Source organism: Toxotes jaculatrix, chromosome 19 (assembly GCF_017976425.1).
Source record: "Toxotes jaculatrix isolate fToxJac2 chromosome 19, fToxJac2.pri, whole genome shotgun sequence".
NCBI lineage: Eukaryota > Metazoa > Chordata > Actinopteri > Toxotidae > Toxotes > Toxotes jaculatrix.
In genome coordinates, this window is record NC_054412.1 from 15,980,722 (window position 1) to 15,999,462 (window position 18,741).

The following is an 18,741-nucleotide window of genomic DNA, read 5'->3' on the forward strand; positions in this document are numbered from 1 at the left end:
GAGGGTGAAAAAAACACTACAAGTTTTGTTGGGATTGAAACCATCCTACACAAATTTTTATCTGAAAGTCCCACATCTTACAGTACTTGTCTTTCTTTTTTGTTTTCTTGCAGGACTCTGATGTAGAAAATTTGGCTAGGATGGCAAGAGGGCGACTTTTTACCACAGCGAATCTCTGACAAATCATGTAGTGTTTATTCACCGCAACACTAACTCATCCATGATAAAAAGTCATTTTTTACTACTAACCAGTATCTAACCAACTAATGTACTAACATCCGAATTCTTCATCGTTGCTTTTGGTTTTTGTTTTCTGTCCATCCTTATTAACAACCTTTTTTGTTCACTATTCTTTTGATTTCCTTTCTTCCCCTTTTTCTGGAAAGCAATCAGGCATTGGACACGCTATGGTAAACAAACTACATTGTCTGGTAGATATCATTCTTATTGTCTTTTTTTTGGGTTTGCCGTGTGTCCCCTCCCCCTCTCTTCTTTTATTCGTTCTCTTTGAGTTCCATCCTAGACACTCTTATCAAAAAATGAGGAGATGGGTTTGTATTACCAGGCAATTCTTTCTTCGCTTCTTCTCAATTTCCTCCCTGACCTGCCAACAGCCTCCTTCTTTACCCCACAATCCCCCATCCTGTTTTTTTTTTCACTTTGGCTTTTACTTTTTTCTCCTTGTTTCCTTCCACATTACTGCAGATTTCCAACAAGTAAAAAAAATATTTTAAAAAAAATTGACTTCTTTGCCTTTGTCAGGGCAACTTACTTTTTATTTATTTATTTTTTTTTTCACACAAAAAGTCCCCATTTTTTGTGAGGACTGTCGTCCAGAACTGACAGAAGCTTGCCACAATCCCAAAGATGGTGACCTCGACCACCGAGCCCTAAAAGAGAAACTACAAAAAGATGGCAACCCTTAACTTTCATTGCGGGAGCTCTGACAGTTGTTTCCAACTCACTATGGCGCATGGCATGCCCACACCTCATTGACCTCTCACCTCCCGAACTCATATACCCTCAACCCTGTCACCCAGAATAACCACTAACACTCTAATCCACTCACCCACCTTCCCCCTATCACTGTATCCCTCACTCTGCCCTCCCTGTGTGTGTTTTTGTAGCATGCTGGTGAAAGTGGTGTTTGTGTGTTTTGGCTAACCTCGGTCACTCTTACACCTGGGCCCATATGCATAACATTTCTAAGAATAAGCATACTGATCTAGGATTATCGGTCTGGTCCAGCGACACTGAAAATGGAACCGTGACAGCTGAGCTAAACCTGATCAGAGATCAGCATCGACTATTCTGAGACTGTATTTGAATATGGGCTCTGGTCTCGACTGTGCATGAGCCTCTGCACCCTGTGTGGCCTGCTCCAGCTTTGTATGGCACCATTGATCCACTTACTCCCCTACATGTCCAATTAAGTGTGTTTAATTTGCCTTCTAACAGTGATGACCTTGGTTTGCACATTGATGTGGTGTGGAAAGCCTTCCCTTTGTTTTGCATGTGTGTGGATATATAGATGTAGATGTGTGCAAGAGAGGGGAGAGTGTGAGACTGACGGTGCGAGAACGGATGCGTGTACGAGTGCAGGCGTGCGTGTGCGCGTCTGTGTGCTTGTGTGCGTTCACGTACGTGTGTACTGTATATGTGTGTGTCTGCAGTGACCAGATAAATCCCGAAACCTAAGACAAGTGCAATCAATTTGTCCTTGGTTTGAACATTGTACTAACCCTTCCCCAACCTGAAGTTTCAGAACCAAACCTAGGATCCATTCTCTTACCCCCATCAAAGATAAAGAAAATATGCCAGGGCCATATTTTCTTTACCTGTCCTGTGAATCCTATGGCAAAAATTCCATTAACAAAATCGCTGTCTGGTCCAAAACAATCGCTTCAAGGTACCAAACGATTCTGTCAAAAAGGCTGAATGAGAAACCGACCTACAGTGTGGAACCTAAAGAAAAGTTCAAATAGCTCATTTCGAATGCAGACCAAGGAAGGAGGTGTGTTTTATACACAGCACGGGATCAAATACCAGAGTGTAATGGCTCGGCTTTGGCTATGTGTTACCCCTCAACAGGTGACTATCTCCGTTGATGGGATCCTCACCACCACTGGCTACACCCAGGAAGACTACACCATGCTGGGCTCTGATGATTTCTTCTATGTGGGTGGGAGCCCCAGCACTGCGGACCTGCCCGGATCTCCAGTCAGCAACAATTTCATGGGCTGCCTCAGAGAGGTAGGTGGGACTCAAATGAATACAGACAGAGAACAGGTGCATGGCACTTCTGTTGTCATACATACAACTGCTTCCTCAGTACTCACTCAGCCAGAGCAGCTGTTTTTAAATATGGACAAAAATAATAATCAGCATACTTTCCCTGGAAGGAAAGGAAAGCAGGAAGAAAATAAAATTGCATTATCAATTAAAGCTGCTGAGTTGGCAGAGGAAGTATCAGACTTTCAATATTCCCTTGCTTAATCTAATTCATAACACTTACTGCAGTTTGTGTGTGTGAGAAAATATCCCAAAATTGCTTCTGTCACATGTAATTTGCAGCATCAGCTCGAGAGTGCCGCTAAAACACCTCCCAATGGGCAGCAATCTGAAAGAAAAATTTGCCTGTGATGAAATACGAAAAAGCGTTGTTGTTTAGGGACATTTATAATGCGTTTGCTGGCTCTTTGTGCTTGTGAGTAGAGCCAAAAAATATATTAAGTGCCCTGTTATTTACATTTTGCTCACCATTACTTATTCTGCAGCAAGTAATGATAATAAAGGGAGGACTGGTGACTCTTCAGAGCTGTAAAAAAAAAAAAAAAGTCTGCATCGATTTCTTTAGCAGAAATGTCTGAAATGGCATTATGCTTTTCCTTTTCACTGGCTACGAGTTTGTGTCTGTGTTTGTGTGTGGAACACAACTTTCATTTTAAACCATACTATATATTCTCAGTATCAGTGATTTTATCTTATCATTCTTTTAGTCTTCTGTGCCTTGTGGCTGCTGTACCTGAACTAAAAAGTTTGTTTTCACATTGTAGTATTAAAAGCCATGGCCCCAGACTACGTTCGAAGGAAGGCCTGTTCCTGTGAAATTAACTTGTGAACTAATGTACCTTAGATGATTGCAGTGCTTCCACCCAACTGCTGCCAAAGTTTGCTGTTGTGGCAGATACAGTTATCTTTGGTGAAATGGCAAAGCAGCTCTTCTGCTCTAACAGAAAGTCATCTCACACTGCGCCAGGATAAACAGCCCGGGCAACCCCGGCCAGCAGACACAGGCAAACAGCCCTCCTTGGCAGTGGCTGCTGCAGCTTTGCAAGCTGAAAATATGAATTGTAGTTAACAGTGTCCTTGATATGTAGTTGTAACAGCTATAGCGGGAAGATGTAAGGATTTAATTTAGACCATCTAAAACACAGGTGAAAACCTATATCTTGCTACTGCTGTCGATGCAGCTCCGTGTTTGATCTTTTCTTAGTACGCAGCAAAAGACAGATCATATAAAATGAGAACATGTGACACTGTGACGATTAATTGATCTTCAAGGCTTTATCCTGTGAAGCAAGTGGAAGTGACTCACCTGGATCAGATGTCAACCAAAAAAAAAGCCTTCTATTACATTTATCAATGCATGCACAGACACCTAAGCATTGAGCTAACTTGAGCTCTATTTCCAGCACCTCCCTTTCTCCAACTATCTGCAACAGCTTGATGCCATTTCGACTAAAATCAGTGACAAGTGTTCTGTAACTTCTTCCACAAGCTCTAGAAGCAAAATATGTCTCTTTTCTTAAACCATGAAAAGAGAACATCTTAGTACATTTTAATTTGGCTTTTCAAACATTGGCTGTAAACTCTGTGGCACAAGGTCACAGGGATGAATCACTAACCCACAGAAGTACATTTGAGCCTCACAGCTCATTCTTGACCTTGAAAACAGCCGCTGACAAAACAACCTTGTGATACACAATACGCTACTTCATTAAAATCTTATTAAAAGTATGAAAGCAGGGAGAAAAATCTGAATTAAATGTGAACGTTTGAACTTGCAAGTGGCCTTACTACTGAACTGAAGTCAGAATCGGCACTGAATGACACTATATTATAAACTGTGATGTGTTCACTCGCTGATGTATGAACTTAGGTCATTTAAATAATGATTCAGTGGCTGTGCTTAGAAAAACGTTAACATACTATATATGTATGTGTGTTGATGGTCTAGTTTCAAAAAAATGGAAAATCTTTTGAAAAGTTTCACGAACAGTTTAAGCCTTTTGCTTATCTGTGCAAATTTAACCACCACTGAATACTGTCCAATGCTTTTTCTAAAACATATTTTTATACTACGTGAATGTTTTTTTTACCTTATTCCACAATCACAACAATATTGTTTATTTAGTTCACCCAGGTAAAGATAATATGGCTACAGAAATTCTATTGTGTGGCATTTCAAAAGCCAGTATTTTAAGTAATATTTTAAAGTTTGCTATAGGAACATTAATATGCCACTTCGTCTCAGGCCTCCCGTACGCCACCCTCTCATCCTGCCTGTTTTTTTTTTTTTTTGTTCATTTATTTATTTTTTTACTTCCATCACGCCTCTCAATTTCAACATGAACCAGTAAAGCCCAGTGATACGCCGCCAACCTCAGTCTAGCACCTTCCAATATTCCTTTCATTTAGCCAAGCTAGCTTCCATCAAACCACAAAACGCTCTTACTTCATCCTGTTTTGAGGATGTGGTCGTACACACACACACACACTAGCACATTTGGGTGATGGCTTAGAGAAAGTCACCTTGTCTGCATTGTTTTATGTTTCGATTGAGTGGCTCAGGCTCCTGTTCCTCCAGTCATTACCACATTGGCTAATGCATCCCCTCATCCATCCTCAAACTGCCATGACACTTTGTCTTTTTGTGTTCTCTCTCACACACACAGAAACATACTGTTTATACAGACATACATTTTTAACACAGACCCAGCCATGCCTGTACTTTTACCTGAGGCTCCATGAATAAAGAGTTAACATATCCTGAACTTTGACTTCACTCAAATGTGCATGTGATTGTCATTAACACCCAGCCCATATTTTGTTTTGGGAAAACTGGCTCATTTGATTGTTTGCTTTCGGACACCAGTGTACAGTCTAGGCCAAAAAGTGCTGAAATTATACAAAATAGAAACGAATGGGCTCTTTGACAACAAATATAGTAACTTGTGTATTTAAAATCACAACAGCATCTGCCCTGTGATGGAAATACTCCTTCCTCTGGTATTGTATTTCATGCCATTTCTGTGGTTATGATTGTGCTTTTGCAGCATGGGAGGATTTGTTGATTTGCAGTTCCTGGCAGCCATTGTGGTCAGTCCAGCACAAAGCATGAAACATAAATGAGCAGTTGGGCCAGTACTGCAGGCAGGCCTGCCAGGTGTATATATCGCTTTATATGTACTCTTTACACTGCTAACACACCTGCAGCATCAAAGTGATGTGAGGTTCTTACCATTGCTTCTTCACCCAAATTCTGGTTGTCAGGGGAACGTTCCTGCATCTACCATATTTAAGTGAGGTGGACACATTTCTGTTGTTGAAGCGTTTTCCTAAAGCTAGTAGTTGCATCAGTATTTATCTTAGGATTTAACAATTAATTAATCAGTTAATACATAATTGTATTAATTGTTAATATACTGCATATGTTTTGCCTAATACATATTTGACTCTCCCACCCTAAATAATAGGGTGAAGCATTTTAGTTGATGTTTTGTATGTAGATGCACATGATGTGATGCAGCAAATGCCCACACAAGGGCTAAACAAATCCTCGCCTGAGCCTCCTCACTCTTTCTCCGGTGCAGGCAAATGTGACACACCCTGTGTGGTTTTAAAGAGAATAAAATCTAATCTACAGCTTTTGTCCACTCAGCCAGGTTTGCCATTAGTATAGTATAATGTTAATGTTGTGTTAGCAAAACACTTTTATTAGCTATGAAATCTAGCCTGGAAAAAAAAAACAAAAACAAGGTGGTGCTGGTACCATTCTCTGCCTCCACTTGGATCACATACAAAAAATAGATGCATCAGCACTTACTGGAAGCAGGTGAAACTTGACCAGAGCTCAGAGTTATTCATCTTTTAAACTAAACCTAACCTCTATGCTATATCCTTCTCTGTGCTGTACATATGCAAGCACTGAAGGTTCATTTTATCGGTACCTTCCTTCAGACATCTCAAATTGATCAGCACATGTATGAGCAAACAGATCTATAAAATGTGATTTACATTTTATACTTGTACATAAAATCAAATGCTTAAAGCTGGATTCACCCATTGCTGGGGAAGAGCACCACAGAAAGCTGAAAGCTGCATGTTTGACATATTAGGCTCATTTTCTGAAAAAAATTAACTTGTGCTTCAGTCCCTAAACGAGCAGCCGATGAGAGATGTGAGACTGATTCAAAACAGAAAATCTGCTGACCAAGAAAACCGAAACAATTAGCTGAAAGCTGCTAACATTAACAGAACTGCAGAGTTGGGTTAGGAACCCTTTCTCACTTTACACAGTTATTTGATTCATTCTTCATATAAAAATGTTGGTTAGTGCAGCTTTAAAGAGGAAAGTGCATTAGTGTAAAGACTGTATATTTCACTGTGAGCCGTGACGCTGAAGCAGTTGGATCTTCCATGTGTTTCCAATATTATCCGAACAAGTGTGACTCAGCATGAGTTGGCCCTTGAGAGAGAGAGCGTTGGGTGGACAGAATCATGGAGGTGATTCACCATGTGGCTGGGTAGTGGTACTACTGTGCAATCCTCAACTGTTCATTGTGTCGTGCACCATTAGGCAGGCGTGATACCATCTGCTAAACAGGACCATGGAAATGAACTGGTCACGTGATTTCCCATCACTGACAGTCTTTCTTTGATCATTCCATTAAGCCCAAGTTGTGTTTTTCTATAGACTGTATGTGTGTATTTGCATGCACGGCCTCACCCACATGTACTCTCTATGCATCATCTCTTTGTCTCTCTGCCTCTCTCTTGCTCTCCTACACCATATTTATTCCTTCCTGCCCCCTCCACCTCTCACTTTGGATTCAGAATCCCCAGGTAATGAGGGAATGATTCAGTTGAGTTTGGCCCATTGCTTGGATCAGAGTGCGTCAGTATTTCTCTTTGACTGTGTGTGTCATGTCTGGCGAGAGCGTTTCAGATACTACTGAAGCAGGAATGTTTGGTGCGTGATGGTCTCTGTTCACTGTGAGATTAAAAAAAAAAAAAAAAAAAGCCAAAGTGCATCACTTAGAGCTGATGAATAAGCTGATGGAGGCATGTGATGCCACAGAGAGAGAGAGTACCTCCCTTTCTTTTCTGTCTGACAACAAAAGAGATGCTGCGTGTTGCTATCATAACCCCTCACCCGTTCAGTCTTCACTGAACTCACACTCCTCCCTTAGGCTAAATGGGATGTCATCCATATACAACACACACAAACACGTCCCGCCCACGCTCGTGTTTTGCCATGTGGACCGTAGTGTGTTACAAAACCGAGGGGCCAGTGGGCTCTGACGCCACACGGCCCCTTCGTCCGGCGTCACCCGGCACCCGTGGCGGCACTGGCAACTTGTATCAGACTGTGGGGGCAGCTGGGGCACGCACTGTCATAACTGCTGAGAGAAGAGGAGCTGCATGCAGGACGTGGAGGAATGGGGAGATGATGATGAGTAACAAGCAGGGAATCAAGTATGGGAGGATTGAAGGTGTGAGAGTTTAAAAAAAAAAAGAAGGGGGGGGGCTGAGTGACAGAAAAGACAGGTGCAGGTGAGGTGAATGTCAGCAGGTGAGGGACAGAGACAAACTGATATGGATGGAGATCAAGACAATGATGAGTAAGTGAGAAAAAGCACAGAGAGGGCAAGAGACCAATATGTGGCATTTGAGAGGAACAGTGTCGTCATCAGTTTTGTGTTAGTCATCACAGCATGTTCAGGCAACACTTGTTTTCCCCTTCAATACAAATCCAAATGTCACGCTGTCCTTTTAATTAATTTCTCATTTCTTTTTTTTTTTTTTTTTTAAATATCCTTCTGGAAGGCTGATGATGTCCCAAAAAACCTCCGACTTTACTGGAACGCCTTCACCTTTCACCCCCCACCCCCCCATCCCATAGGCTAAGCTGTGACACTGGTAAACAATGTGTGTTTACAGGATTTTGCTCTGGGTGACACCTTATACACAAATTTCTATCCCAAATTCTGGGTAACTGTAAACCTTGGATTATGTAACGGCACAAAATTTTGCTGAAAGATATTTTTAAATTACAGAGTCACTCTCCCAGGGAGCACAGTTACATCTATGAAAACTGATAGCATATGAGAAGAAAAATGTTTCTGCTGTTGACAAAATTAGAGCTTTTTTGTAAGTCATGCTGTTTTGAGCAGCTAAAAACGGAGACCATAATCTACACTTTAAAACCATTACTTCTTCTTGCTTCTGGCTTAGAGTAAATGTGTCCTCTTGGCCATTGGCCTTGTACTTTACACTACTCATGAGATGATCTCGCACTAACATCACACAGGCTAGCAAGCTTCTGATTGCTGCATTGACTGAGACAGCGTACGTAATGAGGATGTAGGTCTGGAGGATGGAGGGCTGGGTGGAGCGTAACGGAGCAGAGAGGGGGAGAGGTGGGAGGAGTGAAGTGGTTTGCTGGTGAGGCTCATGTTAGCGCTAGTTTTAGAAAAATAATAAAATTTATTTAAAATAAAAAATGTGTAAAATGTATAATTTGTTGTTGGGAGAACACACTTTCATTTCACGTTTTCATTCAAGTCTTCTATTCAAAAGCGTTTGAGTTTCCATTGGGCTAACAACCATACAGTTGAGCTATAATACTGCATGACTGTTTTTATTAAAATTTAATTCAAAGTATAAGAATAAAACATTTCTGTTTCTATTCAGTTCAGACATAAAATGCACTTACTTATGAATGCGGTAGAAGTGATGATCTGGAGTCAATAGAATGTCTTGCTGCAACAGAAAACCTCGCTACCTTTTCTGTCAGTCAAGATAAAAGCGTTCTGAGGTTTGCTAAGGGGCCCACAGTGTTTCAGACCAACATGAGATTAAAATTAATTCCACGTCTTGATGCAAACCTTGGCTCTGGCTTTAATGTTTTTGGATGTTGTATTTGAACAACGGTTCAGGAGAGTTGAAGTTGGTGAATTTATGAACTTGGGATGTGCTCCAGTGCTGAGCCAGTCAAGGTCCAGGATGACAGACATGGAGGACAGGAGGAGTGTTGTGGTGCACAGAGAGTCAGGAAGACACAGTAGTGAATAACAGCACTTGTATATGAATGATTATACAACATGAATGCGTGGGGGAATGAAGGAAATGAACTAAATGTTTTCAGGATAAACAGATCTCTCTTGTCTTGATTAGTCTTGACTGAATTAAAGCACCTGCTAATGAGTCCTAAAGTGCAACACTTAATCTTATAGCTGCAGTACATGTGGTGCCACGTTTGACTGGTCTTTTTGAGTCTGACAGCTCATGAGACACATTTATTGTAAGAAAAAAACGAGAGCAGAGAACAGGAAGGGACATGTATGCTGTGGTGGAGGTAAAGGTGGGGGTGTGGGCGAGGGTGTGAGGAAGTTCATCTGACAGCGTGAATAGACCGCCACGTCTTCCTGTAGCCTATCTGTTTGTTTTGGTTTTGGCTCCTTGTCAGTCCACACACCTTGCTGTAGACTGCACTGGATATCTCCGCCTAACTCTGATATTGGCGCACTGTTACATCCCAGTTATTATAATATGGTAATTGGGTTCATATTGATCCCCAGTAATGATTACTGAATATTCTAGCTAATGATTCATCAGTTCTGTCACTCATCCAGTTATAATATTTGCTTTACATTGATCTACCCTTAGGAAGTAGTGTATGTATTGTTTGTGTTTCTGTCTGTGCAGCTGCATTTGTGTACAAGTGTTGTTTGCATGTAATTTTTTGTGTGTGTGTGTGTTTGAGCAAATAGAGAGCTCCTGTGCAAAGCTTCAGGAGCACCGTGTGTGTGTGTGTGTGCGTGCGTGCGTGTGTGTGTATCTTCAGTCCACTTCAGTGGAATTACCTTGCCTCTTCATTAACACTGGGGCTAAATCAGCAGCTGACAGCAGCTGTGGCCGGGGCCAAGAGGACATGAGCGCTGATCTGAAGTAGATTAGGGAGGAGATTGTATACGTGCGCGCGTGTGTGTGTTTGTGTGTCTGTGCACGCACACTCTGCGATTCCACCCACCTGCCCTTCCCTCGCCCTGCTCCATGTAGCCTTACCAGGGCCCCGATCAATACACCATCCTGGAGCAGAGATGGAAGATCTTGGCTTTATGGAGTCGTTACAGTCCCTTGTGCGTGTATTATGAATGTGCCCCATAAGACTGTTGATAGACCGAAGGATAGCATAGCAAAGCACAGCCATAACAAAGGGGAAGATGAGGTACACATAGCCGCAGTAGTCAGTTCCTCTTTTATAACATCATTTCGATTACCTTATTGATCAGCCTGCAGCAGAACAGACAAAATCATAATCCCAAAACAGATCGGGGATGGTTGGTCGTAAGATTAGTGCGTCCCGGACTAACATTGCAGTGCCTGGGAGAGTTCGTTAAGACTTTCGACTGTCAAGAAAACTAAGACAGAGAGCAAGGTTTTCATGAGTCGGCCAGAGAAATAGTGTTTTTCAGATTATAAGAACAGCCTGTTGTAGCTCTGATGGAGACCTTGTGTTTTAAGGGAATCCCAGAGCTTAATTATTCTGTCCATGTCTAGCAAAGTCTACTTAATATGTCTCAAAGACAGAGAGCGAATGCCTTGAAACTTTGACGAGTTTGAGCAATTTACATCTAAGAACTGCATAGTGGCCATGACAGTACTATTAAAAAAAAGTTCTCTGTTTCAAATGAGTAGCATTAAGGCATCTTGTGCTTCTCTTTTTCTCTTTTCATGTAATATTCAGTTTGTTCTCTTGCCCAAGAGTAGTCTAAAAGCTTTCTGAAAGTGGAATGCAAGGTATTTGGCTTCAGAAGAAAACATAAAAACATTAGTGTTTCAGAGAGATCAGTAATGGTGGTTATAGCTAGAAGAATTCTGAGCTACAGGGCAGCTGTAACATTTCTGTGAAATATCATTTTCAAAATCATCTCTGTTTTTCTTTTGATGTTTATCACAATTTCAGAAGCTGTATTGAATGTGACAGTTGTTTGAGTTACTCCAACTTTAAATGTTGCTGCTTCTGATGGGTAAAAATCAGAGAGCTAGCTTACACCTGCATTTTCTCTGAAATCTAGAGTTTAGCTGATAATTACATGCAAACACAAAGAGTAAACAGAAGTGATCCCTCAAGCCATGAATCATGTTAGCATCTTCAGCATAGCCAAACACTCCAGCTGCATTATGGTAGTTTCTTCCAGCTCGATTTATTCCTGGATATGTCCTCGTAGACCTATTAGTTGATTTAATTACTTAGTTGATCTACAGAAAATTAATCTTCAACTAAGGAAGCTATGATTTTAATTTTCAGTTTTCTGACATTTTATAGACAAATCTATAAGCAAAAGCAAAAAAAAAAAAAACCCAAAACAATACACTATCACTGTGGTGGCCACTTACTTGTAAACCTGCTTATAACATTGCATCATCTATGTAAATGATTTCACTTCCTCAGTGCTTTTCCAAGAGATTCAATAGACTCTTTTAATTTTAACTGTAGGTGTAGTCCAGTTTTAGCAGACACACATCTTCTCTCTTCTGTGCTGTTATCAGCTATAAACTTATCTTTCTTTTAAAAGAAAAATATAAACCTCTTCTCCGACAAATCAGTTTTACTTTTATGAAAAAAGGTCTGACCATTGACCAGCGAGCTGCCTATACAGGGCCGATGCTGAGCCACACTCTCTAGAAGAAATTCCACTTCAGTAGTGTTGTGTGTTTCCAGTTTTTTTAATGATTTTAATCATAAACTTGGTCCTGTTGGACTTAATTACAGATTAATTACAGGGTCAGACAGATGCAGAACATTCATGTTATTTATTTATTTATTCATTTTTTACCCAAAGGGTGTGTAAGACAAATGCTTTGGAACTGAATAATGTTCACACTCATCCAGACTACCTTCATCTGTCACAGGGGGAGAATACTCTGGAAAACAATCAACATATTTATCAATAATCAAAATGATCAGTAGTTGCAACCCTCGTCCTGTGCATCTCTACAGTAAGCATGGTGCAGGTAGCCTAGCTTTGTTGCATTTAAAATAAAATGAGCTTCATTAGTTTTGTGTGGTGCATTAACAGTAGATTAAGTGTTTGACAAAGTGTGTGGTCAGTATTTTGTTGTGTGTCATGTTCCAGAGATTAAGTGTGGTCATTAACCACATTGACAGTTACATCTCTGTGTTTGTACTGTGCATTGATGTACTCTCACACACAAACATACACACAAGTTTGTTTTGAAAGCCAGTGACACGTTTAATCTTCAAGATCTCTCCCTCTTTTTTTGCCTCTATTTCCCTCCTGACATATTTTCTTTCTCATGCAGTTTCCTTCACTTCGACTGTCCTTATTCCCACCCGCACGTCGGTCTCTCCCCCTCGTCTTTTTTTTTTGGCCCTCTCTTTCTCCCCTATCGTCAGTCCTCCTCGGCGCTCGGGTCACCTGTGTTGATTTGCTGTCAAATCTTCCAGGATTATCAGTAATCCCACAGCAGTAAAATCTGTTTGCTGACAGCTGTGCTCCCTCTAACAGCGTTGCTGTTTCCTGTGCACACACTGCCCTATATACCAGAAAAGGCCCGTCTTCCTCCCCAGAAAGGAAAAAACAAAGAAAAAACATTAATTTTCCACCTCAGTGGATTCCAATTGACGATATTCTGCTCTCCTTTTCTGTGGTATTTTGTTGTATTTGACTGTAATGTGGGACTGCTTTCCACTTTTATGGATTAGGGGGTTGAGCTGAATTTATTGCGGGTAAATAAATATGATATTGGGTGTTTTCTCACAGATACTCCCGAGGGGGTTCGCCCTCAATTCATGAAGCCTGCTCTTTTTGAACATTTCATGGGATGACTCACTAAGAATTTTGCAGCTGCTTCTCACTCTTCACCCAGTCGGCAGGTGTTCAATCAAATAAAAATATAGTCATGGATTTGTGTACAATCTCCTTTTCACTGTGGATAAATTGAAGTTGAAATAGAAAGTGACTGAGAAACAAATTGGGCCACACACACCTTGAGATATTAGTTTTATTGATCCTGCTGTCCTCAAATAGGGAATGTGTAATATTACCAGCGTATGATATAACTATAACATTAGTTTTGCAATGGACCTGAATTAATTCACATGCATGTGTGCATGTATTTGTTGCATATATGTGAATTCTCCAACCTTTGTATTTATTCCCCAGGTGGTGTACAAGAACAATGATATCCGCTTGGAGCTGTCCCGCCTTGCTCGTATCGTGGACCCCAAGATGAAGCTCCAAGGCGACATTGTCTTCAAGTGTGAAAATGTCCCCACCCTGGACCCCATCAATTTTGAGACCCCAGAGTCCTACCTGGCTTTGCCGAAATGGAACACCAAACGCGTGGGCTCCATCTCCTTCGATTTCCGAACCTCCGAACCCAACGGCCTGATACTCTTCACCCATGGTAAGCCCCAGGACCGACGGGACGCGAAGGGCCAGAAAAACAACAAGGTGGACTTCTTTGCCGTGGAGCTGCTGGATGGAGGGCTGTACCTGCTGCTGGATATGGGCTCTGGGACCATCAAGGTCAAGGCCACGCAGGCTAAGGTCAATGATGGCGCCTGGCACCATGTGGACATCCAGAGAGACGGTCGCTCAGGTAAATATAGAGGGGAAAGGCAAGGGAGAGAAAAACACTTTCAAAGAAAACAACATATTTCAAATCGCAGTGTCCCTGTTTTGATGTAGTTGTAACTGAAACACAAATGTTTCGCAATTACATACTTGTAGCTACACAGTTTTGCAATATTAGAAACTTGATCCCCGTTTAACATCCCAGTCACAGTTTGTTAAAGCTTTTAAAATACTCAGTGCTTTGGAAAAGGCACCAAGGTCTTGTTGTGTCACTGTTTTTCATTTCTCTCGCTCTTTCGCACACAAGCACAAACACATAATCAAGAATGGCTTCAATCAGAAAACTGAACTCCTGGCTCAATTAAATGTGTTGCCTTTGGCCATGCAGTATATGAATTTCCAGGGACAGAACTGACAAGGCAAATAACAAACGGCTGAAGGTACGCTACTGTACAATATATCCTAAAAAACTGAATGAAGAATGACTAATATTTTCTGCACTGTAACAACAGGGGCTTGTATATCAGTTGTAGGGACTGTGTGATATCATTTATCATTTTGGGCAATTAATTAAAAAAAAAAAACATGCACAAGACCAAATCCATATTAGATTACACTACACTAATTACTATACTGTAGACACACGCTAGCTGCCACAGTGGAACTGAACCTGCAGGAAGAGTCAAAGTTGTAATCATGTTACTGCTTATTTCAGCTTTTTCCTGCATCACATCCACAGAATGATGTAAATCTCCTCAATATATTAATTTCAGCAATGATTTATTGCCGTGGGTAAAGTCGTACCTCTCTCCAGATAGCTACTGAGCCCGTTTTCCCCCGTGCTTCCTTCCATCTGTATGTCCTCTGACCTCAAAACATGGCCAAATACACAGCAAGTATTAGAAGAAGATTATATTAGAGGGAAGGGTTAGAAACTTCTGTTGCCTTGAGCTCCAAACCCAATACAATCTCTGCATTAGGTGGGATCCTCCAGAGGACTCGGATGTGTTAGTCGGCACTACAGCCTGTGTTATATATCAGGTTAGAGCAGCCAATTTAGCCACGTGTCAGAGCTCACTGCTTTGATTAATCACCGGTACAGCCCCCAGTGCGATAGTGGAGTAGAAAGTAGGATTTTCACAGAGAAAAAGAGAAATGAGACAGATATATGGATACCAGACTGAAGGATGGTTAAGAACAGGCATAATCACACTTGTGGCTTGAGTGAAATGTTAATAGGAGTTGCAAGTGAATTAAATTTCTTGCCGACAAAGAGCTCTCGCCAAGATCTCTCTCTGTCTGGCTGCAAGGTGAATGTAACACAAGTAAAATGTGAGAACTCATATTACACCGTTTTCAGACGAGCTAAATTTGGGTTTTATGGAAAAAGTGATGTTTTCAGACCTCACTAAGGCCTGATAGAGACGTTAGATAGAGGTAATATATTACAAGGAGAGATCATCTGAAATTAAACCCTCTTTTTCTTCTTTCTTTAAAAAAAGATTTATATTTAAAGGCCCAATCTGTAATTATCAGACCACATTACAGGTGTATATGCATTTCAGCTGAAAAGTTTCACATAATGGAATTTTTTTTTTTGCATATTAAGTGATCATGATTTGGATTCTAGACCTTTTTTCCTACTGCGTTCACAGATGTTCAACAAAATCTTGAACAGCATCAGAACACTTAAACTACTAAAGTAGTCCTGTCAGTCATTTCAGGATTCACAGAAGAGTTCAACTTTGTAATTTAACTTATGGTGTTTTGATCTTGTTTTTATTTTAAACTTGGATCACAGCTTGTAATTAAACCATTTATATATGTGAAATAAAATCCACTATACAGAAGTACTGATAGTGTCTGGCTGAGATCACACATAAAGTCTGATTTTGTTGGAGGTGTAATTGTATCTTTTTGGAATATAAATAAAGGGATCAGTTGTCTCTGCAGATTTGCTTTACAAAGGCAGTTATGGAACTGTTTGTTTTGCTAATTGTCTGGAAATGTTACATTTATAAACCTTGTGAAATCTTCTTTGTCTTCATGCATTTTAGGTTTTGGGTTCTAAGGATGTATAGAAATACGCAAAAAGAAAATATATATAGAATATAAATACGTAGGGATGCACCGAATTTACGGCCACCGAAAATTTTCGGCCGTAAATGGCCCAAAAGTGCATTTTTTTCGGTTTTCGGCCGAAAGACTTTTATCACCGAAACAACATGGCCGAAACCGGATGTTGTGATGACGCAAACGAAAACCGCGGCCAGTACGACCGTGTCTGGAAAGGCCAACGTGTCCGCGCTGTGGACGGATTTCAGTAAATCAGAGAAAGACACACGGATAGCAATTTGCAAAACGTAATGTCGAAATTTCAAGAGGGGGCGCATCTGCAAAGAATTTCTCCACGTCGGGTTATATTTACAAACATCTCGATCGCTGTGCTGAATATGAGAGGAATGCAGCGCGGAAAAGGAAAATCCCTCCGAGCACGCCCACTGCGTCTGTGGCGGACGTTTTTTTATAGGCAAGGAAGTTTAAAACTTAAAGCGCTGCAACTCTTGGTGCATTTGTTGTTGTTAAAGGCCTACGGTTAACATATGGACTATGGCAATCTTTGTTTTGATACACTATTATGTTGTAGTCCTACAGCGAAAATTTAAAAATGCACTTGGCTTATATGCACTTTGTGTTTTTATGAGAGAACATATTTAATCTTACAATCTTGTTTAAATTGATTTATTCTTTGAAGCATTCATATTCATTTATGTAATCGCAATGCCTTGTAATTTTAATGAGGTTAGTACACAGTCATAGCCATAAATGCAATGGTACTAATAATTGGCAAAATAATTTCTTTCGGTTTTCGGCCTTGGTTTCCTCATTTTCGGTTCTGGTTTCGGTCAAGAATTTTCATTTCGGTGCATCCCTATAAATATGTCAAAGAGGACATAGCCTATAGAAAAATTGTTCTCTTTGTGCTGGTGTAAAGCACACACAGTGACCTTATGCCAGTGGACTAGTTATTTTGTTGGATACAAGCTGCTTTTTTTCCTCTGTCCCCCATTCTGTAATTTTGTGACTCAAATAGAGTTCCCCTGAAGAGAGCGTTACAAAGTCAGTGATCGGTGCAATTTTGGCTTTCAGACACAGGACTGCACCTCCACCTACTCAGACCCCATATTAGCGCAGACACAGGAGTGCTGTACTATTTTTGTCAGCCTCTTTTACAACTTTGCTGCCGGGGCGCTTTGACTCTGCGTGCACCTCCACTTTGGCGCAGCTTTTTGTTGCCAAATTACTAAAACTCTACCCGTCATTTTCACCCACTTTCACAGTGCTGACTTAAAATGGGGCCGCCGGCCTGACATTTATTTTGGAAATATAATTTTCAGTCACTCTCAACACATCAGTTCTGTGGAAGTTCCAAATAATGTAAATTGAGGGCAGTAGATGTCACTTGCTTTCAGTGGAGCGCCTGTTATTTCAGGAAGTTAACAGAAGCAAGTGGTGTTTTCTGGCAGCGAGTGAAATATGGCAGCTCACTTAACTAGTAGAACATGACATTTAATTTCTAAAAATCCAACAAGGAACCACTGACACTATCTCAGTTCACTTGTTGTTCTCAAACATTTATTATAGGAGTAGATTACATGGCTTGTTGACATGTACTCTGTAGTATAGTATCTTACTGGTATTTAATAATGGATTTTTCTTTCCCCAGGCATCATCTCAGTGAACAGCCGCCGGACCCCTTTCACAGCCAGCGGGGAAAATGAAATCTTGGACCTGGAGGGGGACCTTTATCTGGGTGGTCTGCCCGACAGCCGGGTGGGTTTGGTCCTCCCTACTGAGCTCTGGACTGCTATGCTAAACTATGGCTATGTGGGCTGCATCCGGGATCTGTTCATCGATGGACGAAGTAAGGACATCCGGCAGATAGCTCAGTCCCAGAATGTGACCGACATCAAGTTTTCCTGTAATAAGATGACGGGGAAACAGTGTGACAGCAACCCCTGTAAGAACAACGGGGCATGTAAGGAAGGATGGAACCGCTTCATCTGTGACTGTACCGGGACCGGCTTCTGGGATAGTACCTGTGACAAAGGTGAGACTTCTTTATGTGTTTTTTTCTCTTATAGTGATAAGTTTTCCGTCTTATTGGGGGGTCAGTTGATTTGCTACAGAAGGACTTTTTAAAGAGGCTATAGCACCTGTGCTCTCTTTATGTGCTAAGAAATCTTTGTCATTGTGGTTATGGAAGACTGCTGTGTTACTTTTGAACAATAACAAAGTTTGTGTCAGATACAAAGTAGTCTTACAAAGCTGAAATGTATTTTGCACTGTCCTAAATATGGTCGTAAAGTGGCAGCGATGCAGTCACTGTGTGCTAACAATAGCTTCTCTAAGCAAGTGGACAGTGCTCTGTTTCAGCAGACAGGCAGAAGTGTGACTTGGGACACTTTCCTCACAATATTTATGGAAGCTTTGCTGAAAGATTTAATAGGATTTCGCTTTTCTGCCAAGTGGCTTTTGAAAAGTGAAGTTTTTTTTTCCTCTTGCTGGGGAAGGTTCTGGAGTGAAATTGAACTTCTCTCTGGTGGTGAAATGGGCTCTCCTTGTCTGGGTTTTAAGAGCTTGGACGCATTAAGTTTTTATGAGACAGTAGCGATAGGGACACTCCTAGCTGTGGGAGAGTATGTTATCTGGCTATTGTTCAGATTGTTCTTGACTTTTTTTTTTTTTACTGTTTTGCAGAGCTTTTCAGGGGTTCAGTGGAGGGCTTTAAGTATTTTCCTAAGAACTTGAGGTGTGTAGAGAAACATACTTGTTGGAGGAATAATGA

General features: G+C 41.0%; 1 protein-coding gene across 1 annotated transcript in view; it reads left to right on the forward strand.

Annotated features, from left to right (window-relative positions):
• LOC121199408 (neurexin-3b) overlaps positions 1–18,741 on the forward strand; it is a 260,973-nt gene that overhangs the window by 63,670 nt on the left and 178,562 nt on the right. The window contains exons 7-10 of the mRNA XM_041064054.1: positions 387–410; positions 2,092–2,253; positions 13,479–13,917; positions 17,620–18,003. Of these exons, the coding sequence (XP_040919988.1) occupies positions 387–410; positions 2,092–2,253; positions 13,479–13,917; positions 17,620–18,003 (1,009 nt within the window). The remainder of the gene's footprint in view (positions 1–386; positions 411–2,091; positions 2,254–13,478; positions 13,918–17,619; positions 18,004–18,741) is intronic.